Below are 7,651 nucleotides of genomic sequence, written 5' to 3' on the forward strand. Positions count from 1 at the left end.
GGGAGGGGGAGATGGCATTCAAACTACAGACGTGAGGTACTATAAGATCCTCTTTAGGCCTAGGTCTAAGCCCATATGTATCAAAAATTTATAAAAGGTCTCAAGGTCCCCTTTTAAGAAAAGAAAAATCCCCAAAATTGTACAAAAAGTCTCATAAGTATGATAATTCTTTTTTTCACAAAGAAAAAAAATATATCAGTGGGTTTTGTTTTGTTATGTTTTTTTTTTTTTTTTTTTTTTTGACCTCTAAGAAGACCCCAACATATTGAGTTAATAGAAATCCAATGCAACCAAAACCGCTAAATTGTTTCGCCAAATAAAAATATAATGTGTGTTGATTAAGAGATTAGCTATTATCAAATATCAATTGTAAAGAAGAGATGTTAATAAAATTTAAATGCAAAAAAATTAATTAGTAATTTTGCATCTCAAAAAACAAGAAGATTGGTTTTTAATATATATATATATATATATAAAGTTAAATAAATATTATTTAATTGATATCTAAATATTGAAAAAAAAAATTCATTTAAAATTATTGTCTTACTTCTCAAATTATATCGAGTTTGAGCCGGGTACCACAAAGGATGTATTACCTAAAAGTAAATAAATAAATGGGAAAAATTAGTAACACAAAGTTTTCTTTACTATTTGGTTTGCGATGACATATGACCAAATTTATACAGCTTTAGTTACAAGGTTATATATGGAGTAGACATGGTAAAACATGCCGGTCGGATCGGGTCGGATCAATCGAGTTGCGGGTCAAACGGGTCACGGAGGAATAGAGTGCAGGGAAAAAGAAGGTAGAAAGAAAGAAAACAAGCCAAAGCCAAAGCCAAAGCCACAGTTCAGAATCTGACATAAATATTCCAAAACCAGTATAATAAGGACATCAAATTGATATGACTAGATGTGCATCCGCAGTGAAAAAGTAAAAGCATGAAAGAAAAGAAAGATATACAAGAATAAAATAAAGAAATTTGTTTATAAAATTTGAACTCCTCATCTAAGAAGAAAAGTTCAGTGAATAATGCTGCTGCTGCATAAGACAAAATGAATTCAGGCTAGATCTAAATCAAATTTTTTTTTTTAACCATTTATTCTTTCTTTCTTAATTTTTTTTTATGAAACCATGCCTATTAAACTTTGAAGACAAGAACGATAGAAGTGGTGCAAAATCACATAATTTTACATGGGCAGAGGAAAGTAATAAAGTGGAGTTTTGAAAGTAATAAGTAGGGAGTGTGTGTGTGTGTGGGAGTGGGACAACACTTATTAACGTGCAGAGGTCAGAGACTCAAATCAAATGAGTTGTCAATATTTTTGAGATTAGATTTGCGGGAAAAGCTACATGTGTTTATTTGTCTTTATTCACCAAATAAATCTCAACAACAGTTAGAGATGCATTTAAAAGTAATAAAGTAGTGAACTTTTCAGATCATTCTTGTGTTTTTTAGTAGACAATTCAGATCATTCTGATAGCATAGCATCTTTATCTATTATTAAGTTCAAAAATATTAATCATCATGTCACTCACTAACAAATAAGACTCTTCTTAAGTTATTAAATAGTAACACTCGTCTCGTCGGTCGTGGGAGACACAACAAAACATTTCTTTCCCCTCTTCCCAAAAATAATACTCCTACTATTAAAAATAAAAATAAACGATCCACAAAAACAACCATTTTGAGTTAAATAAAGAGGAAATGGCCCACAGCTAGCCAAGTACATCTACGCAGCTGGTAGGAGAATGGAGGATCAATCAAACCGTAAATTTTTAAAACCAAGATTAAGAATGTGAGGGATCTTATTAATTAAGACGTGCACCATGCGTTATTCCAGACTTTGAACACATTATTTTACCCTTTGTCTATGAAACACTCTAAAAATCCTACAAATCGAGATAGTATGGTGCATGAAACTCAAGAACTCACCTAATTTACTCAAGTGTCTTTGAAAAAGACATAAGATCAATAATTAGCCTGATAATTTATGGAAAAACAAAAAAAAAAAAGAACAAAATTAAATTATAATTTTAAAAGTGAATTCAATTTAACTTTATATTTCATTAAAACTTATTCTTTTAGGATAAATTAAATTAATAAGATCTTAAAAGTTCAAAACTGGATTTGAATGTAATGGAACTATAAAGTTTGATTTTTTTTTTTTTTAAGAAGTCTTAAATCTGGGATTTGATTAAATAATATAAAACTATAGGGTTTAATTTAAAAGTTATCTTAAAAAATATATATGGATTAAAACATAATTTTTATTTATTTTTAAATGAAGAATGTTAGGAGGGCACAGGTGTGAGTGACCGGACTCTATTGCCACTTGCTTCGCATGCGAAATGATATTCAATCCATCGACCAGTCCACTTGTTGACCAGGCAGATGATCACTGTAGAGAGTTTGACTCCTCTGTGTTCCCCGTTTCTCCGCAAAACACCTATCAGCTATTATGAATACACGCTCCTGAAGGGAGCGTGAGGTCATAATAAATTTGTGCATGGGATTGAGAGACCACCAACAAAAGGTGTATCATTAACGAGTTCGTGTCCAGAGGGCCCTACTACATTGCCATACCATACGGACTTTTAAAATATACATACTATTTAAGGACAGGAGAGAGCATGTGAGGTGGAGCTGCTTGCTTAATCAATGTTTAAGCCTACCAATGTCCTTTATTACAGTTGCCATTATTTATTTATATATACTGATTTTACTGCATTCGTAAAATCATTTTAAAAATAATTTTATAAAAAAAAGAAAAAAATTATCAATTTTTTGACTATTTTTTTCAATATCTGATAAAAGTTTTCAAAAAATTGATAATTAATGTGTGTCTAAAGGCATATGTTAACCGAACCCTATATATATATATATATATATATATGGCAAACGAGTATCTAATTAACTATTTTCTTGGATGTATGCAGTCACTCCATCTCACACACAATGGGTTATTATAAGGAGGAAAATATATATATATATATATATATATATGACAAACGAGTATCTAATTAACTATTTTTTTGGATATATGCGGTCACTCCGTTCCACACACAATAAGTTATTATTAGAAGGAATTTCATAGAAGTGGCTACAAGATGTTGGCAAAAAATTTTGAACTAAGATCTCATAAATATCATGAGATATTAAGAACCACTAAACCAACTCAGGTTAAACTTTATACATTTAAATGCGTATGATATTATTTAAAATTTTTAACACTCTGTATGGTGTTAAATTAGAAATAAAGTCTTAAACTTGTCAACGGAATTTTATGTTTTCTTTTTTAATTTTAATAATTAGGGAAGAGAAATTTAAACCCTAATTCTAAACTATAAAGTATTTTTTTTTTTTTTTTTTTTAGTATTAGTTGAATTACAAGCTCTTGATAGTGTTTACTTTCAAATTATGAGGATTAAGATTAGGCCCAAAAGTACCAAGGGTAAAATCATATGGTTCAAAAGTATGGTCCCTAACGTATGTAAAGACAGCAACATTTAATTTAAACAAATGCATCAGATAGTGTCACATTACTATCAGTATTTACTAAGACATCTATCAAGCGGATTGATCTCGGACCACGACCAAGATTAGGGGCCACTACATCAATGTGGGGTCAATAATCTTTAAGACAAATGTCAACCATAAATTTCATTTCTCAGGTTATATATAATATGCAATTTCTCAACCACCACTTTTGTTCTATTTACAGTCCTAGCTAATTAGACACTAATAATAAATGAGACTATAGAAGAAAATTGGACTTACTCCAAAAAGTGTAACTACTTTTCATTATTATTCTAGCCAAAGGAAATTGCAAGTGCAGGACAAAAAGAGAAGTTTCAGGCAGGCAATACTAGTAAAAAATAAAAATAAAAATAAAAACAAAAACATTCACCAACAATATATAGAAAAAAAAATAATAATAATAATAATGAAATACGTAAGTACGTACCGTGAATGAGAGAGAAGAGACTACCATTAGGGAAGTAGTCATATACGAGAAGGCGCTCCTCCTTAGCCTGGAAATAAGCCCTAAGTGGGACCAGGTTAGGATGGCTAAGCCTTCCAAGCACATCCATGTGTCTCCTAAACTCATCCAATCTAGGGTACCTAGCGTCCTTCAATCTTTTAACGGTCACGATGAACCCAGACTCCATCACAGCCTTGTACGTACACCCCATAATTCCTCTCCCCAATGTCTCAGCCGAGGCCTTCAACAAATCCTCCAAACTATAACTCATCTGATGATCCCCTGCTCCGCAGAACACCAAGCTCCCTAGTCCCTCAGATTCCCACGAAAATCCCCCCTGTTTATCTCCGTTATTACGTCCCCTGCCACCGCTTGAAGTCCCCTCTCCTACTACTGCTTCCAACGCTTTGATGCTTGTAATCTCCTCCGGTTTCGTACGGTTCTTCCCGCACATCATCAACAACACAACCAAACAGATTAACAATACCACAAACCCTCCCACGCTCCCTCCAATTATCTTTATCAGTTTCGTACGCTTCGACGACGACGACGACGACGACGACGACGACGACGCCGTTTTATTTGGCGGCCAAGTAGGTGTACCGGCTGGACCTTGACTCTGACAAGAATAATTAGTAATATCTTTAACCTGTTCTCCGCACAGATTTACGTTACCCGAAAACGACGACGTATTGAAACGAACCAAAGCTGGAGTTAATGGGATCTCACCGGAGAGATTGTTATTGGACACATTGAAGAACCGGAGACTGGTTTGGTTAAACGGAGGGAGTGAACCTGTCAAGTTATTGTCCTGCAGATACAGTGTGTACAGTCGCCGGAGTCTGAGGAGTGAGGTGGGGATCTGACCGGAGATCTGGTTTCCGGCGAGGACGACGACTTTCAAGCGGTGGAGACTAGAGATTGAGTCGGGAAGTTGNCCCACGCTCCCTCCAATTATCTTTATCTGTTTCGTACGCTTCGACGACGACGACGACGACGACGACGACGACGACGCCGTTTTATTTGGCGGCCAAGTAGGTGTACCGGCTGGACCTTGACTCTGACAAGAATAATTAGTAATATCTTTAACCTGTTCTCCGCACAGATTTACGTTACCCGAAAACGACGACGTATTGAAACGAACCAAAGCTGGAGTTAATGGGATCTCACCGGAGAGATTGTTATTGGACACATTGAAGAACCGGAGACTGGTTTGGTTAAACGGAGGGAGTGAACCTGTCAAGTTATTGTCCTGCAGATACAGTGTGTACAGTCGCCGGAGTCTGAGGAGTGAGGTGGGGATCTGACCGGAGATCTGGTTTCCGGCGAGGACGACGACTTTCAAGCGGTGGAGACTAGAGATTGAGTCGGGGAAGTTGCCGGAGAAGTTGTTGTCGTTGAGGAAGAGAGATTTGAGGTTGAGGAGGCCAGAGAGGTCTGGGATTTGGGCGGAGAGAGAGTTTCCTTTGAGGCTGAGGACTCTGAGTTGGTCTAATCGGTTTATAGATTTGCGATCCAAAGTACCAGTCAAGTTGAGATACTCTAAAACCAGCTTTGTTACCCTTCCTTTCATGCATTCTTTGACGCCTCTCCAGCTGCACACGTTCGAATATTGTTGTCGTTGTTGTTGCCATGGTAGCACGTTTGATGTGTCGATCGATGATTTTAGCGTCAAGAGCGCTTCTGCATCGCCTGATCTTACCGGAGATGGAACGAGAGACATCGCTAGTATAATTAGAAGCAGCAGCCACAATGAGTGCCTTGCAACCAGAGGTTCCATGATTCCCTTTTAATTGAAGATAACAATCAAAAAATGCAGAACTAGCGACATTGCCAATGATTCCAAATCATTTTCAGCCCTCTTTTTTGCTTTTCTTTTTCACCCAAAGCACTTTTTTTCCAATCTACCACAATCAATCACAATGAGTCAAAAGACTAAGACTACTGCACCAATGTGAGTCGTTTTCAACGCTGTACTCTCTTTTCTTTTTCTGCTAAGTGAAAAAGCTTGGAGGGTAATCTACTTCAACTGTGCCCAACCAACCCACTTATTAATATGAAAGGGAGCTCTCCATTAATAGGTGAAAGCTTTGGGAAATCACCAAATGGAGACGGTGGGTGAGCATCGTTTCTCGGAAACTTTGCTCACGGACATTACAGCGTAAGCTTCACGTGAACTCATTACAGACGACAGAGATAAACCGCTCTTTTTTTTTTCTCATCTCTATGATTTCTATATTCTTAAAACTCCAGGCATTATTGTATTGAACCAACCAAAAAACAAAATAAACACTAGAAGTACTTCTCGGGCTGCTCAAACCTGAATTCAGAACTTCAAAGCAATGCTGCCGCCCACAACTGCTTCGATTATCGCCGAACGTTGAGACGAAGCCGTGAAAACCCAACTCAAATTATTTTCATTAACTCATAAAAGGGGCGGAGACCCAGATGTGGAAATGTGCGGGGAGTCTCAAATCTCCAAGCAAAGCACTTGGATTCAGAACAAAGATCACAGCTTTCTCTGACGAAAAATAAATACTGAAAAAGTACAATATTCCAGCTCTGAAAGAAAAGGCTCCATATTACAATTTCAAGATTAAACAGTGCTGTCAATGGATAGATCTATCTGTACTCTGCATATATAGTGTAGTCCATCTGTCCTAATAATTCAAGAGAGAGAAAGAGAAAGAGGGTGAGTAGAAGAGAAAGAGAGTAAATGAGCAGAGAAGAACACGGGCTTTCTTTCATTCAATCAGAGGAAATCGGTGAACGTTTTTAAGGCGAAGGGGATCGGTAATAAATGGGTCCTTTTTCTCCTCACTCGGAGGAAACCAGAAACTGGCTGGGTTTGATCCAGATCCAACCTGACACGTGCCGAAATTTAATGGCTGTCATACGTGGCAAAAAAGGTTGTAACTGGTACCACGTAGTAGTTCAATCACTTTTTTTCTTTTTTTCTTTTTTGGGATGAGAAATTAGTTCAATCACTTTGAAGTCACACTTTTTTTTTTTTTAATTTAGTTTGAATTCATGTTTTTTTTTTTTTTTTTTTTTTTTTTTTTTTTTTTGAAACCAAAGTTTGAAGTCACGTTAAACAAATAAAAAGCGATGATCAAAGTTGAAAGTTCAAGCCTATAAAATCTCCAACAATCAGGCCAGCTGTCTTGCCAAAGTTTGAGTTAGATTTTGGGCATGAAAGCAGTGCATAGATCCGTCTTCGGCAGACGACAGTCCCAAGGACAATGCCGTGAATCTAGGTTAGTGACTTGCCTAATTAAAACTAGCAATAAATTTAGGGATAAATAATAATATTTTTTTTAATAATGTTTTTTTCGCAAGAGTGGAATTAGAATATTGTGATTTTTCATTTGTGTTTAAAAAAAATGGTTGGAGGGAAGAATTCGTGTAAAATTGTGTTGTTTTAAGGGTAATTTGTCACGTCAATAATAGTGAATTTTTGTCCTTGTGTAGAACTACTAAATTATGGGTGGCAAATTTTGCTAGCAGATTGTATTTATGTCATGTTAAAATAGGGGTTTTTGATTACATGAGTTCAAATATTATCTATTTAATAATCGTGTTAAAAACTTTTTATACTAACTACATACTTCATTTTGTGCATTTTACAACTTGAGCCTCTATTCTCCAATGATGATAGTACTTT

The 7,651-nt window shown here is 35.8% G+C and overlaps 1 protein-coding gene across 1 annotated transcript; it reads right to left on the minus strand.

Moving 5' to 3' along the window:
* Nucleotides 1–3,778: 3,778 nt before the first annotated feature.
* On the minus strand, nt 3,779–6,864 carry LOC111997075 (inactive leucine-rich repeat receptor-like serine/threonine-protein kinase At1g60630). The gene is made up of 2 exons (XM_065775288.1): nt 5,047–6,864; nt 3,779–4,599 (listed from the first exon to the last, which is right to left on the minus strand). Exons 1-2 carry the CDS (start codon nt 5,765–5,767, stop codon nt 3,857–3,859), a joined length of 1,464 nt encoding a protein of 487 aa, XP_065631360.1. The 5' UTR covers nt 5,768–6,864; the 3' UTR covers nt 3,779–3,856.
* Nucleotides 6,865–7,651: the final 787 nt, after the last annotated feature.

Source organism: Quercus suber, unplaced genomic scaffold, assembly GCF_002906115.3.
Source record: "Quercus suber isolate HL8 unplaced genomic scaffold, Cork oak 2.0 scaffold_108, whole genome shotgun sequence".
Classification (NCBI taxonomy): domain Eukaryota; kingdom Viridiplantae; phylum Streptophyta; class Magnoliopsida; order Fagales; family Fagaceae; genus Quercus; species Quercus suber.

Coding starts and splice junctions, on each gene's coding strand:
- LOC111997075 (XM_065775288.1), bottom strand. CDS start 5,767: ATGGAACCTCTGGTTGCAAGGCACTCATTGTGGCTGCTGCTTCTAATT. Junction 4,600..5,046: donor TACTAATTATTCTTGTCAGA/GTCAAGGTCCAG, acceptor GTCAGAGTCAAG/GTCCAGCCGGTACACCTACT.